Source organism: Haemorhous mexicanus, chromosome 3, assembly GCF_027477595.1.
Source record: "Haemorhous mexicanus isolate bHaeMex1 chromosome 3, bHaeMex1.pri, whole genome shotgun sequence".
Lineage (NCBI taxonomy): Eukaryota > Metazoa > Chordata > Aves > Passeriformes > Fringillidae > Haemorhous > Haemorhous mexicanus.
Window position 1 is genome coordinate 15,658,935 of NC_082343.1, and position 14,303 is coordinate 15,673,237.

The 14,303-nt window shown below is 41.8% G+C and overlaps 1 protein-coding gene across 1 annotated transcript; it reads right to left on the reverse strand.

The window, feature by feature from the left end:
- Nucleotides 1–1,109: 1,109 nt before the first annotated feature.
- On the reverse strand, nt 1,110–8,193 carry CNRIP1 (cannabinoid receptor interacting protein 1). The gene is made up of 3 exons (XM_059840976.1): nt 7,932–8,193; nt 7,105–7,249; nt 1,110–2,537 (listed from the first exon to the last, which is right to left on the reverse strand). The coding sequence occupies exons 1-3, from the start codon at nt 8,108–8,110 to the stop codon at nt 2,373–2,375; spliced, it is 489 nt and encodes a 162-aa protein (XP_059696959.1). The 5' UTR covers nt 8,111–8,193; the 3' UTR covers nt 1,110–2,372.
- Between the last annotated feature and the right edge of the window lie 6,110 nt (nt 8,194–14,303).

The following is a 14,303-nucleotide window of genomic DNA, read 5'->3' on the forward strand; positions in this document are numbered from 1 at the left end:
ATCCTGGGCAGCAATGCTCAGTCTTAGAATATGGGACCTGTACAACAGTTGCTCTTGCTGATCTCTCCTTTCTTTTAAAAGCAACTTGCTCCATCTGCAGCCTTTTTCTTGAGCATCCTCTCAACTGAATTGCTACAGGACCTGCTAGGTTGTAAGTGAAAAGATGGCCTATTTGGCATTAATGTGGGCATGAGAATTTGCTTTAGAAAGGGTATACTTCCAGCTGGCTGAGAATATCAATCCTCCTGTGCCAGGATTGGCTGGTTTTATTCATTGCAGCATTTTTTAAATGCTGGAGAGCTAGGACACTGTGGGTCTTACACGTTTTTTACTAGGACAGAAGTCTGTGAATTTATGTGCCACGTATTGTGTGCCAGTGTATATATATATATGTTCGTATGTAGAAACAAAATAAACCAAAGTATGCAAATTATCGAAGAATAAAATCACTTTTCTAGCAATGTAGAGACAGAACAGATTCACAGCTGGAAGTCTAGAATAATTAAAGCATGTTATCTGGAAACTTCTGCTAAAATGCTGGCAGTAGTACTTCTGCCTGAAGTGCAGGTTTTAATTTGGTCAGTTTTTTAATTTTGAAGAATTCTTGCTAAGAAAAGTCTAGGAAAGAAGTTAATGGAGAAGATTATTTCTAGATTTTCATTTCAGTAAAATTTGCCCATATAATGTTGCCTTAGAATGGAGATGCAGCTGGCTAGCTCACTGTTACACACTGAGCTAGCTGGATTACATCAGTGCCACTGTCAGTTCCTTTTGGCTATAGAAATCTAGTAAAGCTAGAAAACTAGTAAAGCCTTTTGATTAATAACTCAGTAGAAGAAAATATTTCTTTGCTAATTCAATTCTGTCCTAAATCTTTACTTTTCACACTATATTACTGGAACTAACTGCATATTAATAAGCTCTTCTGAGTGTTATCATATTAACCATCTGCATTTTGGCACACTGGATGTGTCTTCCCTAGAAACAGTAGCTTTGGCCTGCATTCTCAGAAAGCACTGGCTACATACCCTCTACTGTCTGATTCTCTAAAACCACTGCCTTTTAAATACAGTGTTTTCAGCTCATGTAGATGGCCATAGTAGAGAAGAAATTGTTTAGGTCCTTTATTACAAAGATCAATAGTCATGTTTACCATTTACATATACATTTTACAAATGATTCACAAAGGGAATAACAGATATGCAGGAACTGACAGCTTACTTCAACCCAAAGTGGAGACAGGACAAGTGTAGTTGTTTCCTTGCTTCCCTGTCTTCACAGAAATAAAAGATACATCTGTTTTGTGTTGTCTGTTTGTGTTAAACACTGATCTAGTGTTTATGAAGCACCTTAGTTATAACTATGCAAATGCTTGCATGCTTATCTTTATTTGAAAGGCTGCAGTGCATGTATAAATGTGCCCTGGGATCTGCACCTTCACACTACTGAGTGCTTGTTGGTCAGAAATCTTGTCAGTGAATACAGTGGTCAGGCTTGAAAATGTTGATTTGTAAGATTTAACTGATCTCATCAATGTGTCATTAAAATAAAAATGGAGTTTAATATCAGAACTCTTACTCTAGGAAATAAATTAGGTATGGCTGCTGTATCTCTCAAGGATACTATATGATCTTAAGATAGGTCTTAGCCATGTTGTTAGATGTCTTGGATAACACAATGGACTTACTGTTTTTCCTTCATCATGTTTTATACCATTTCCTAATGCTATTTCAAAGACTGGAAAGCTTTACAAAAAAGGAGATGTGGTAAATTAGCAAACTTCACAGAATATCTTACAGCACTTAACAAAAGGGAGAATGAGTTCCCAAATCCCTTGGTATGAAAGCACAATACCAACAGTGCATTAGCTGCCATTTAGCTAAACCTACAAGTAACCATATTTTTAATTTTTGGTGTCCACTGGGAAGACAGTACAACAAAATGCTTGAAGGAACACACCGATTATGGAGCAAACACAGATGTAAATACAGAAATCACCAATGTGATGTTAATCCAAATTCTAAGCAATGAAGCAAAACACTTCACAAAAGTTGTTACATCTAGTCAGAATAATCCAAATACTTACAACAGTATTATGATATGACTTCCTACCAAACTATCAGATAATCCTTTACCATGAACCTTTCAGTATTCTCAGGGTGACAGATAAAGAATGTTGCAGATGCCATGGTAAACTTAAAATGCAGTAATAGGCAAATATTTTAGTGGCATCACCTAAATATACAATGTAGTTGCTGAAACCTTATGGACAAAGCAGTGTTACAGTATGCCTTTGGTAAGGCTTCTTGCTGGTTTAAAAAGGTAGATTTTTCTTTAGGGAGATTGTCCAGCAGTATTGGTTTCCCATCTCTTCAGTGGAAGGTCTCTTTATTGATCCACATGAGACTGCGTGTTTCATTTGGTTTGCATTCGTACTCAATACTGCCAAAGCTGTTTCCCCATTGGCAATGATCCCGTTTGTGGTAGTTGTAGAATTTGACTTGCCAGACTGTCTCAAAAACGCCAATGTCATTAAACTGTGAGGAAAAGGGAATACCAGTGTTAGTGAGCTGATTATTTTGTTGGTTTCTCTCTCATCCTGAGAAATAACACTTATGAAGCTGCAGAACATGAAACACCTGGTATAAGGACCATTGCTCCTCAGATCAATAAATCGAAGACCTGTAAAACCTGCTCTAGCAATCAGAAAGTCTTATGTTTAACCATACATAGTACATGAAGGATCAGATCCTGCATATACTGTCCTCTTGCACTCACATCTGGGATAGTCGAGGGAGTAAAAATATTCAAGTTGCCACATGGATACTTGTTACTAACAACAAGAATCAAAGCCATAATCTTTCTTAAGATGACACAGCCTGTATATACTGTAGATCATGTGCCAGTGATCTGCAGTGATACAGACCATCACTTTACCTTTATACCATACCTAGAGACTGCAGTTGGGATTGGGAAAATTCTTCTTTTCTTCAGTCTGAAACTTTTAATGTATCTGCATTTTGGAGTCTTGTATTTGTAGTGTATTGACTGAGATGTGCTGCTCTTGCAGCACACCACTTACTACTTTTCTGGAATTCTATTCCACATTTTAAATGAGACTTGAGCAAGAGAATTTCTGTATGCATATCTGTAACTGTTAGTTGGACTGTGATAGTGCAGCTGAGTAATAAGAGCTAATAAAGAGATAGCCTGTTTAGCAGATAAGTGTCTAATACAGTGAAGTAGTGAGAATTGACTCTAAATTGTCTGTGCATGGAGCTTTAAAGTGAATGAGACTGTGGCTACAATAGAAGTTCTATGGCTATAATAAAAATTTTTGTAAAATAAAGTTGTTTTTTTTTTCTTTGACCACTCCTAGACACCTGTACAACATCAGAAAACCTCAGTGAGGCTTTCAAGAATAAATTATTATTTCAGTTTTAATGGTAATGGAAAATTTGAGTTCCTATGCCTTGAGACCTTGCAGAGACTCTCATGTGTGGGTGTGAAGCCTGTACGTATTGCCATTGGCACTAAGCCAGTATGGCTTGTTGATTGTGTTATGTTAGAAGATACTAGATAGTGAATTTAATGCTACTGAATGGCACTATTCTTCAGTATTATTTCCCTTTCAGTATTTCCATCACTCACTTTAATGACAGCTTCTACTTTAATGACAGCTTCTTCACTTGACTGTTTTCCATTCCTATCATGTGCCTGGGAGCTGATCTTTGATCATCTGCCTGCTACAATCATACTTGCAAAGTCAGTATAAAAGCCCTTTTACAGAGAAATTGTTCCTGATTTACAAGCAGAGTCTTCTGTATCCAGATTTTTCAGAAGGACACATTTGTCATTGTTTTTTTTTGAAATTCAAAATGTGGTTTGTAAGGTGCTGCTGTGTAATAGCCATTACTTTAAACCTTCCTCCTGCCCACCTTGATAAGTTAAATTTAGCCTTGACAATAGCAGAAGTTGCCGTGTGCGGTAAGTGGAGGGGTTTTATTTGGCTCCAGTTACAAGTGTTACCTTGAAGGAGTAACAGAAAAATTTCTGCCACTTCCTTTGACTAAGAAAGAATCACATGTACAGCTATTTTATCTCTCCTAGCAACTAAAACATTAATTAAGGACTTTTTTAAAATCAATCATCTTTGATAGTAGAACTGTTACACTCATAATGCAAGACAGTAAAGGTTAAGCACTTTGGGTATTACTGTGCACAGTCCACAAAACTTGTCAGAGAGGAGAATCAGCCACCCTCACTGTGGAAACTAAGGAAGAAAAAGCATTTCTAGTAACATTTTTAGAAGGCAATGTGACACAAGAGCATAATTTCATTTCATTAATGTACAAAGGATCTGAATTTCAAAAAGATAGATGAAGAAAGCAAATTTAATTTTCCTTAATGATCCAGTTTGCTGAGCTACCCTGAGTAATTAGAATGCTCTGGCTTTCCAGGAGAAGGAAAAAATCAATTACAGAACTTTTCTACTACCATGTGCCTCCCACAGCCTGGTACTTAGCACATGCAGAAGCTCTGAGGCATAATGAACATTCTGCATCCTTAGAGGTCCCCTGAATTCCCGTGGGTCCTACAGTTGAATACTGGCTACTCCACTGAGCTTATATATGGGCATCCCCAGGGAGGAAGAATAGCCCTGCTCTTTGCAGGTCAGGCTTCAGATTAAGTGTATTTCCCTGTCTGCTCTCCTCTATCATCTGGTGCTGTAGGAGTAAATAGTTATTTAATCACTTCCTCTACATTTGCATGCTGAGATGATTTTATAGTTATTACTGTGAATACAGTTCTAGCTTCTTTATTCAATCTTAGACTAGTCTGATCAAGAATAAAATGAGGTCCAAAGGAAGGTTTCTAACTTAGTTTATACCATTTGCTAGACAGTTTAGAAGTTTCTGGATAGTGTGCATGATTGACCAATCAGGTAACAGAAACATATAATCAGATTCTGGAATTCAGAAACAGGATTGCTGTTCAACATGTATAAACTCTGGCTGTCATGGGTCAGATGTCTTCTAGCCAGTTAAAGCAGCAACACAAAGAATTATTTGTTTAAAGTTTCAAAGCAGATAGGAAAGAAGTTCTTATGGATTTTAATGGACCTTAAGTCATTCAGACACTAGATTAGCAGTATCAGACTTGTTTTTGACTGCAGGACTGATCTCACAATCTATTTCTAATGTGAATTCAGTTTTTATGTGTAAAATAGTGTCCTTATCGCCATAGGATGCATCGCTATTCTGTCTGTTTTAGAAAAGGAAGTGGAGGCAGAAGTTCCTCATAATTGAAGGAAATAGGAAAATCTAAAGCTGTCTGCAATAGGCTCAGTTTTGAAGATTCAGGAAGTAGGTATCCAAAGCAGTTTTCAGGCTGGGGTATCTGAGGCTTGTTCACTAAATCTATTACAGCTCTGCTTAGCTAAGCAGCTAAATGATGAGTTAAACAAGTAAATCCCTATTGAGTTGCCTATATTTAATACTTAAAAGCATCATTTGTGGGTATCTAATTCTGTACTGATGAACTTATCTATCAAGATCAGTTCCTAAAAGGAATTAAGGACTTGCTTAATGCTTGAAAATCCTGTAAGCTTCATGGTTAATATCCCAGGATCTTATCTGTAAAAGCAGCTCTTTGGGCAAATATTGTGGCTACTCATTCTGATGCTGCAACAAACCATGTCAGAGCTTGTAACTGAAAGTCAGAACCTCCTTACATTTCATCTGTGATTTGACTTAACTTTTCCAAAGGAAAAGTTAAATTTCTAGATTTTCAGAGTTCACATCAGTGCTGCACTTAAGGGTAAAGATGACCAGCAAACAGGGATGCCTTAATCAAAGCAGATGGTTTTTTGGGAATGCTGTCCTTTCTCCTCCTGGTGCAAGGTGAAATATAAATACAATGATCAACAGTGGCATCCAGCAGCTATGTTCAGCTTTTTGTGAAATAATACTGCGTTTGGTTTTCCTGGGTGGTGGCTGTATATAAAAGTGATTAACATAATACTCCATATTCATCTTAATAACCTAAGATTATGAAATAGTAATGTGATGTGGGTCTCCAAATTTAAGTTAGGCACATTGTAATTATTAGAAACACCAAATGGAGATGTTACAGTTCTTATTCATAAGGGGATTACTATGCTGAACTATGATTCCAGAAAAAAAATACTGAAGAGCAATATGAAATCTTGTGTGCAGAAAGCAAATGTCATAAAATTCTGAAATCTGGTGGGCTTGTTTAAACTGGAACAGACTCTTAAGAGAGCTTCAGATGAAGATGGCTTACTGCCTTGATTCCTTTTTTTGGTAGAGAAGACATGGAATAAACAGCAGGAATCCCTCACAGGAGAAGAAAAAAAACTGCCAAAACTGAGCATACCACCCAAAGAGTGCTGTGGAAATCTGCCTGCTGCACTTCAAGTCTTCTGTTAGCTCTGCTGCCTTGTGGGCTGGAGCTTTTGTCATCTCACTTTGGGGCCATGGAGCCTCTCTTTAAGACTAGGGTGAGAAGCCGCTTAAATATGAATTTAGGTTTGTGGGTGCAGATAATGGAAACATATGGGAAAAGAGAGAAGACAGCCTTGGTGTTCTCCTGGCAAGTCCTCTGGCAAGTCCTCAGGCATGCAGAAGGTGACAGATGGAGGGAGAGAGCAGTCACCCCTTGTGCTTGGGGCATGCTCTGTGCTAAAAAAAGGGTGCTGCCAGGCAAAAGAGGGTCCCTGTATGCCAAGGGATTGGATCTCTAGCCAAGAACCTCAGTGGGAGCTGCCTGATATGTATAGTATGTCCTATAGAAGGGGTGGGATGTTCAGCTCACAATTCTTTCAGCTGCATCACCCCAAAGGTGCAGGTCTCTAGAAAACCTTATCCTTCCTCCTGACCCTTGCTGTTTTCTTGGGAGAGAAGGCAGTAGGATTTGTATTTTCCAGCTATGTTCTGTCCAGCGACCTTAGTGAGACAAAGCAAAGAGGAAGGCAGCTGCAACTAGACTTTGTCCTGGAATATTTCACCACACTCTCTCTGGGAGTCAACCCCCTGCTGCCCTCCCCTCATCCTCTTATGCCAGGCTTGGAGAACCACATACCTGCATATTGACTTGGATGGGCTGTCTCTCCCCACTTTTGGTATGGGGCACCCCTTCGGTGTCGTAGATCCCTGTGTAAGAGGCCACTTGTGCATCGCGTGATTTCTCTTCCAGTGGGACATTAACACCGCCGATGCCCATGGTCCTACAAAAAGACAGGATCCAGCCTTTCACAGCCCTGAATTCCCCCTTCCTTGGCAGTTTGAAGCCAGCACGTGGGTTTGCAACCTGGTAGCCTCTGTGCTGGGAAAAAGCTTCAGGCATTTTAGCAGACCTGCATGTGCTGCTGACTCATTGGGGCTCCTGAAATGTGCCAGGGCTCTGCAGTCACCCAGGGAAGGAGTAGAAAGGAGTAGCAGGCGGGATCTGATTTCGAATGGATCGAGAGAGGTTAGTCGAATCTCTTCGGCGGGGCTGCCCCTCCACCCAGAGCTGGTTCCCCATCTGGTCCCTGTCTCTGCTTTGCAACGCCGCAGCGAGGCTTCGGCGTTGTGTAGGAGGGGCTTCTTCCTCCAGCGAAAGCCGCGGGGAAGGAAGGAGAAAAGGAGCTGGGCTTGAAAAGACTCCGGGAGAAGGTGGGGAGGGAGAGGGAAGGCAGCGATTCCCAAACGTGGCCCCCCCGCCCCAGGCCAGCCAGGCGGAGCACAGGGAACAGCTGGCGAGGGACAAAGAAACGGGGCCACCGAAGTAAAAGGGCGGGGAGGGAGAAATCACGGAAACCCCGCGCTGACAGCCTGCCAGGAAAAAACATTAAACGTCTAAAAATAAAGCAGTGGGAGGGAGAGGAGGGTCGGGGGAGCCGCCCAGAGGAGGACGGCCGGACTTACGTGGCCTGGACGGTGCCGGGTCGGAGGGACACCTCAATCTTGTATTTGGCCCCGGTGAGCAGCTTGATGGTGCGGTTCTGACCGAAGCGCTGCCCGTCCACCTTGAAATACACGGCCCCGTCGTTGGGCTGGATTTTGAGGGAGACGCTGATTTTCACGAGGCCGGGGATGTCGCCCATCGCTTGCGGCCGGAGAGGCCTATGGGCTCTGCGCGCGTCTCGCCCCCTCCGAGGAAAGGCGGCTGGCCGGGAGCGAGAGAGAGGAAGAGGAGGAGGAGGAGGGAGAAGGAAGAGGAGGGGCTGCCGGATCACAGCCAGCCCAGCCCTTCCCAAAAGCAGCGGATGAGATACTTGATTATTTATTTTCCCTCCCATTAATCGCGGCGTAGCATCTGGGCGGTTGATGTCTTTCCCCCCTCTTCTTCCCCCCGTCTCCACTTCATCACCCCGCCCCATATTCTGGTTTGGGGGACATTTGCAGCTGCTCAGATTGCTGCCGGTTTCCAGGGAGTTAATCCGGCCCTGATTACTGCAACCTTAATCCCGCAGTTCGTCCCGGAGGAAACGAGGCGGGCCTGGGCCGGGCTCCGCTGGTTCAGCACCATGGGCGCGGACAGCGGCAAGGGCAGGGAGCGCCCCGACCCCGCTCTGGCTCCTCCGTGGGGTCCCGGTTGGGGGGAGCCCCCCAAACCACCCCCGACCCCCTCACTTGGGGGGAGCCCCCCAAATCACCCTCCGATCTCCCACCCGGGAAAGGCCTCCCTAGGGTTGATCGAGCCCTCTGGGGTGGGCTGAAACATCTGTGTGGCGGCATGGAGGAGCCAGAGCTGCCCGAGAGAGAGGGGAGGGCGGGCAGAAAAGACGTGGCTTTCTCGTTCTTCTCTCTCCCGGTGCAGCAAAAGGTTTGTTGAGCCACCGTGCCTGGACTGAGGGTCGCTGTCTTGCTCCCTGAGGTCAACAGTCAACATCAGCAGGCCAAGGTTTCTCTTGGGATTATTTTAATGACTTCATTGCAATCCTCTTATTTAAATAGAAAAAAACCCCTCCACTGTAACAGCACTATAAGTCAGAATGTCTTGTCTTGAAGTCTAATACTACTCTTTACATGTGGCTGGCGCTCTTTTTTCTTGAACAAAGATCTTTGAAACTGAACAATTTACCATAATTCAACTCTCAGCCTGTCTCATTCCCATCTCTAAAGAGATTACTTTTAACCCAGGTAGGTTTGTGCCTATTTTCCATTCTTTTTTATTTGTTCTTGTTTGCTGTTAAAACTGCAGCACCCTTATGTCTGACACAAGCTTTGGGCCACAAATATATATTTTGCTTGGACATTATAGCAGAGTTAATGGTTTTGTTAGGAGAAGTTCATAGGTCCATGTTGCACTGGACCTAACCTGTCCTTTGTTTCTTTGAGGCTGGGATGTACATGTAGTGGTGTAATGCGAACAAAGCCAAATTGTAGATACAGCATTGCCCACCTGCATTTTCTTATGCATGCAAGTTATTCAGTGCTTTAATTTTATTAGGAACTTTAGGAAAAATAATGCATTCTGCTGAAAACCTCTGGGAAAAAAAAAAACACCAAAACCCCCAAAATCCTACTGAATATGCCTTGCTTCTGGTCCAGCTAAACACAGGCTTCATAATGTGTTCAGCCATTCAGGTTTCCACAAATATAGGGGCAGGATATGATCCCTGCTTCTCAGAACTGTGTATCTCTGCAAAAATCCTACTAAACAAACAAACCAAAAATAAACAAACAACACCCACTCCTGGTGCATTTCTCTTATCTCTTTCATCACTGCAAGAGAAATCTCATTTTGCATTGCATTCTGCAGAAACTGCTGCATTTTGTAGCTTGTTGGAAGTTTTGCTGGCAGCAAATGCCCTTTCTGTAAGTTTAAATGTAATTCCGTATGAAATCACAGAGGCCTCACCTGTGGAGAATGTGATACTATCACTTAAAGTGATGTGTGAAGAGTAATGGCCAGGGATCAGATTTACTTGCTTCATGGGCCAGACATAACATGTTGTAGTAAATTGTGTGTGGCTGAAGTCATTGATTGCAATTAGCTTCCTAAGTACATGAGAGGTCAGATCTATAATGAGGGGTTTCCCTCATTATTTCTGCCTGAATGATTATCTTTCTATGGACACAGCTCAGACTGGAACTTTATTCCTGACCAGTACTAGGCAAACATGAGGGATAACTAAAAAAGCATTATATTTTGGAATGTGTATGCATAGTAACTGTCTCACCATATGCAAGTGTAACATGGTGAGAGTAGAACATTTCTGAAGAAGAAATTCTTAATTTAGGCAATGACCTTCTTTTGACTGATCTAATAATTTCACTTGTGTTAATACCTTTACTTATCTGATCCCACCAGATGCCCTTTATCAGTATAGATCAAGGGAAGGGATTGCATTTGCTAAGTCCTTCTGGGAGATTAGTTTTGCTGCTGCCCACATTAATGGCCCTGACCAGCATCACCTGAGGCTGCCCATGCTTTAGTTTTAGTTTAGTTTTGGTTCTCATGCCCTTCCTGAATTATGCTTAGGACAGCTGTTCTCCATCTCCGCCACTGATGTCTCCAGCCATGGATGCCCTTGACCTCACCCTGCATGTTGAGTACCTGGCTTGACCTCAGCCCAAGGATGGAGGTGCTTGATGCTGTGGGATGGGCCCTGGCTAGAGAAACCAGGCCCTTCCAGTCCCCATGAGGATTTTCTATGGGTCCCATATCTCAGGCTGCTACATTATCTGATGTTAATCGCTTGATATTCTGTAGGGAGCAAAATATCTGAAGGAAGAAGAGTTGGTGTGGTTTTTCCAGGAGCACAGAGTAAACATGCTGACATTTATAATATTCAAAGCTAAATAAATCATCACAGACTTAGGACAAAGTCCTATTTCTCCTAAGCCACAGCAGCAATTTGCTCCTGGGATCAAAAGGATAAAGTTGCATCAATTCCTCCCTTCTCTATACCTACATTTGAAGGGTGGACTACAATATTTAATGTCTTTCTAAACTGCAAAACTGTTTTTCTATTTGTTTGTTTGTTTGTTTTGAGGGGGATTGTTTGGGTTTTTTGTGTGTGCATCTATGTTTTGGTTTGGTTTTTTTCGGTCCTCAAATTTACTTTTCATTCCCCTGGCAGCTGAGGCTTCCCAGTCTGTTGTGTGGAGTCAGCAAGGTACACTAAGCTAATTTCCTTCCCTTGGGTATGAAGAATGGAGCACTCACCTGTGTGAGTGATGCCTCAGTGTGATGCCTCAGTGCTTTTGAAGGGAGTGGTGAGTGAGTTGTACCCAGAAGTTCTGTACCTCTTTTTCTTCCTAAGACTATGAAAGTGTCATACATCCTGCAACATGTGTGAGCTACATACAAGCTACATCCTCCAAGACCTCTTTCTTGTGCATAGACCTTCCCTGCTGCACCAGCATAACCTGCATGTATTACTTATGGGGAGCTACTGTAGGGGAGAGGTGAGGGTGGATGTTTTCAATGAAAGCTAAGAGATAACATGCAGATGAACCATGACCTATGCTTTAAGAATTATCTGTCTGAATTATCTAGAAAACATTCTGGAGAGATGTGTTCAGTCTCTTGATTGCACCTACTCAATATGAGCTCTCTAGGCATGATATGTCAACTGCATAAGCTTTCAAGTATTAACATTTATGCAGAACTTCTCACTAATGCACTAATCCTACTGCAAAGCTCAACAATCATTAAATATATAAAATGTACCTCGAGGCAGAACAAGATGGTTCATTTAGGATGGCCAAACCACAGCATTTAGATTCCAAGGTGACGTGTGATACCTGTATTAGCCTTTTTATGCTTGCTCCTCTTTGATTAATTTCTTAACACAGTGCTAAATTTGGAAATGTTGTGGTTTGGGGTTTCTTTTCAAGAAGGGCATACAAAGCCACAGTCTCTCATGCTCTAAAAATAGCAATATGTATGATTCTGTATGTAGGGAATTGTGCTAAGGCTTGCACCTGCCAGCTCTCAATTTAAAACTTTGATTCTTTCAAGCCCTCTGCCTCTGTGCAGAATTAGAAGTGTTTTTTTTTACTGAAATATCAGCTGGACAGTCTTTATCTTGTTTGGAAATCACTTGAGTGTATCTTTCCCATAGAGACAATAATTTTGAACATATAACAATTGTTATAATTTCCCCTGCAAATGCAGCTTGATTTGCCGTAGTGACATATACTTATGGATAGGTCATGTGTTTTGCTGCAGATTAGGTGGGTTTGTGGCATTTACAGTGCAACAAACATGTTAGAACCATCTCTGTAAGGGATTGTGGAGCAATGGGGCAGGTGTAACTGAGAATTTTGCCTTCCTTGCAGCTGCTGTATGGTTCCAATTTTTGGTATAAAATTAGTCATCTTAGTCCCTCTTGCTTAGATACATGTGGTTGATCTTTTTTTTCTCACTGCTTGCAGGAACTTGTATTCTGAAGTAGCAGAAATAAAGAAGAATTTTCTGAAGAAATACAGCTGTAAGTTCTCCTGTACAAGAAGAGTAAACTGAGCTAACATATTCAGCTCTGCTGCAGATTGTGACATTGTGACAAATTCTGATCATCTGACATCATACACCTTTACCTACTTGAGACAGAAATTGAGAGGACATAGTAAGTTATAACAGATTTCCACATTGCAGGTTATCTTCTCTTTCTGACAAAGCTCTTCCTCCCCTTTGTGGAGAGGTAAAAGAAATGCAGCTCTTCCTCTCTCTTATGCCTGGTGCTGCTGTTTAGGAATGGCTGGACAAAGAAGACTGACATCCACAGTCCACACTCCCTTGCACCTGCCACAGCTACTGTGTGTTTAAGGACCATTTTGCCTGACATGAATGATTCAGCTACATCAGCATGTTTCTGTCTGGGGGGGGATGAAGTGCTGATTTCCTTGCAGTAGTGTGTGGTAAATGAAACCAAACCTCAGCGTTAAAGAACAGGATTGCACCAGACTTGTAAAATGGAACAGCAAAAGGACGAGCTGAGCTTTGAAGATGAAATAGAAACAATATAAAGGTGTTATAAAAGTGGTTGCCTTCAGCTAACATTAAATGGAAGTTATTTTGTGTTTTGACACTGAGTAGCATAAGTAGTAATGGTAAATTCTGGAGCCTTTGGCTAGGTGCCACTGTGTTTAGATTTACATTTCATACCTCCAAAGGCTTTTCACGCAGATAAGTGAGAAAAAGGAGTTTTTGTCAAATTGTGGAATCCCCATCCTTTTCTGTTTTCATTAAACCACTTTTTAGTATAGGGATATATAGATATTCTATTGAGGAGTACCTATCTCTGGTCATCTCATATCGCAAATTTATTGTGCAGGGCCCTGTCATCCTGATTCAGCACAAGCACTGAGTCAGCAGGAGCAGGTGAGCAGGAAAACCTGCACAAAGGATGCCTGCAGGGAGGGAAATACTGGCAGGTTCTTTTGTCTTTGCTCTTCATAAAGCCTTCCAACTCGGGAGGGGGCTTCCTTTCCTCACACTGAGGTGGGGGAAGCAAAGTAGGGACGGAAAGAAGAGCTAACTGTGATCCTGTTCTCGGTCTTTAATCATAGCTCCAAGCTCTGAAGCATTATGTCCTCAAGGCAGGTAATAAAGGGATAATTTGGCTTCCAAATTACACTTTGAGACTTACTGTTGTCTATGACTGGTATTTTTTGGTATTTGGTATTGGCCAGTATTTTTGGTTTATCCAATTGGAGAAAAGGGAAAAAAAAAGTATCTTTTCCTGAAGATAGAACCACAGAAACGAAAGTGAAGAGAAATAAACAATTCCCCTTTGTAGGATTCTTGGCAGAACAAGGGCATGCTATTTTCCTACAAGAATTGGACAACCCTGGCCTGCAGCTTACAGAGTTACTTTGAAGACCATGTACTGTCCTTGGAACAAGATAGACCATCTGTTCTCAAATAGATACAACAAAGAAAAATGAGCATTGTGCCAGGATGAGGCCAGATACCAGGTACATTGTGGGAACGTCTAATTTAGCACACCATAGCAAAAATGCTTATAGCGTGACAAGAAATCAGCAAATAACATGTATGTATGAATGCAGCCACTTAACCAATGAGCATTAAGCATTAGTGACGTGAGACAGTGTATAGGGAAAGATAAATATGCCAAAGTTTCTTAACAAAGTAGAACATGTAGCTCCATTGGTGTGATTGTCGTTACTCAGCCGACTCCATGGGACCCTCTTCACACCTTCTTAAAGCAAAAAGAATTAGTGACCAAAAAAGACATTATACAGGAAGATTCTACAAGCTCCTCTGTCCCTCAAACACCTTTTTAAAACTTCTGGGGGAAGAAGAGAACCTTCACAGAAATA

Bases quoted from the DNA above. Each gene is read 5' to 3' on its own strand.
- CNRIP1 (XM_059840976.1), bottom strand. From the start codon at position 8,110: ATGGGCGACATCCCCGGCCTCGTGAAAATCAGCGTCTCCCTCAAAATC. The intron at 7,250-7,931 runs GTAAGTCCGGCC...GTCTTTTTGTAG, and splicing joins CCCGGCACCGTCCAGGCCAC to GACCATGGGCATCGGCGGTG. The intron at 2,538-7,104 runs GTATGTGGTTCT...TTTTCCTCACAG, and splicing joins CCATCCAAGTCAATATGCAG to TTTAATGACATTGGCGTTTT.